This window comes from Alligator sinensis, unplaced genomic scaffold (genome assembly GCF_000455745.1).
Source record: "Alligator sinensis unplaced genomic scaffold, ASM45574v1 scaffold696_3, whole genome shotgun sequence".
NCBI classification, from domain to species: Eukaryota; Metazoa; Chordata; order Crocodylia; family Alligatoridae; genus Alligator; species Alligator sinensis.
In genome coordinates, this window is record NW_005842505.1 from 113,779 (window position 1) to 114,923 (window position 1,145).

Genomic DNA, 1,145 nt, shown 5'->3' on the forward strand with positions numbered 1-1,145 from the left:
AAAAAAAACAAACCAAGAAAAGCCTGGGGGACTCTCTGCTCCTGCAGCAGCCTTGGGGCTTAGGGGGCTTGTGCAGAGCCCCCCATGTGGCGTGGGGCAGTGGGAGGCAACAGGGATTGCTCCCCACTGGCAGGAGCCATGAGTCCTGGGGTTTTTTCGGGGTTTTTTTTTTTTTTAAAGGGCTGGAACTTACCCATGCAGGGCACCCGTGGCAGGGCTGGGGGAGCGAGGGGGGGTTGGGGGGCTTGTGCAGAGCCCCCCATGCAGCAATGGGCAGTGGGGGGCAGTAGGGATCGCCCCCTGCCTGGCAGCACCCAGTGAGCCGGGGCTTTTTTTCCCCCAAGCTGCGGCAGCCATTGCCGGGGTGGGAGGGGGGGGGGGGATGCGCCTGCCCTTTTGGAGATTCGGCTGCTGCCAAATCTCTGAATCAGATTCGGCGAATCGAATCGGGACAGTGATTCGAATCACTGAATCAAATCACTGCCTGCTGAATCCAAAGTGAATACTAGCCTGTAGACTTCTCAGTACTGTAGACTTCTCAATGTGGGGGAAAAAAACCCACTTTACAACTGTGTCTATACAATATAGTGCTTTTTAAATGTGCTCTTTTTAAATTTGCTTTTTATGATCATATCGGTATTATCTCTAGCTACATGTTTCACCACTTTTAAATATAAGAACTTTAATGAGTTTTAAAAAATAAATCTTGCCCCCAAGCCCATAATAGCAGTAACATTAAGTTAAGTTCTGAAAAGGTTTAAGGGCATTTCTTCAAAACATCAAAAACTGTGTTAATGTAAATGTTAGCAGTTTAGAAAGATCAATATTTCATTCTGTAAGCAATATATAAGTTACAATTCTAACCTAAAGAATCTAATTTGTGTAGACTTATATTGTAGAAGTATATTCACTTTGCGAATGAATCAGTCTTGCGGTCACCAGTATTTGATCTTTTATAGTATGGTAGTTATTGTTAATGCAGAGATTACTTATTTTGCTGAAAAAATTAATTTCTCTTTCTTTCAATGCATGATATCTAAAAAAAAATACCTTTTCCCCCCAGTACTCCTCTTATCAGCAATTGAAGGAGCAAAAAAAGTCAGAAAAATTCTTTAAAGTTCTATATGACCACATGAAAGTTGCTC

At 43.2% G+C, this 1,145-nt stretch overlaps 1 protein-coding gene across 1 annotated transcript in view; it reads left to right on the forward strand.

Moving 5' to 3' along the window:
- The window catches only part of LOC102383727 (inositol 1,4,5-trisphosphate receptor type 2-like), a gene marked incomplete at its 5' end in the record, with an annotated part of 223,793 nt that overhangs the window by 111,183 nt on the left and 111,465 nt on the right, over positions 1–1,145 (forward strand). Inside the window, 1 exon segment of the mRNA XM_014523564.2 lies at positions 1,064–1,144. Coding sequence (XP_014379050.2) covers positions 1,064–1,144 — 81 coding nt within the window.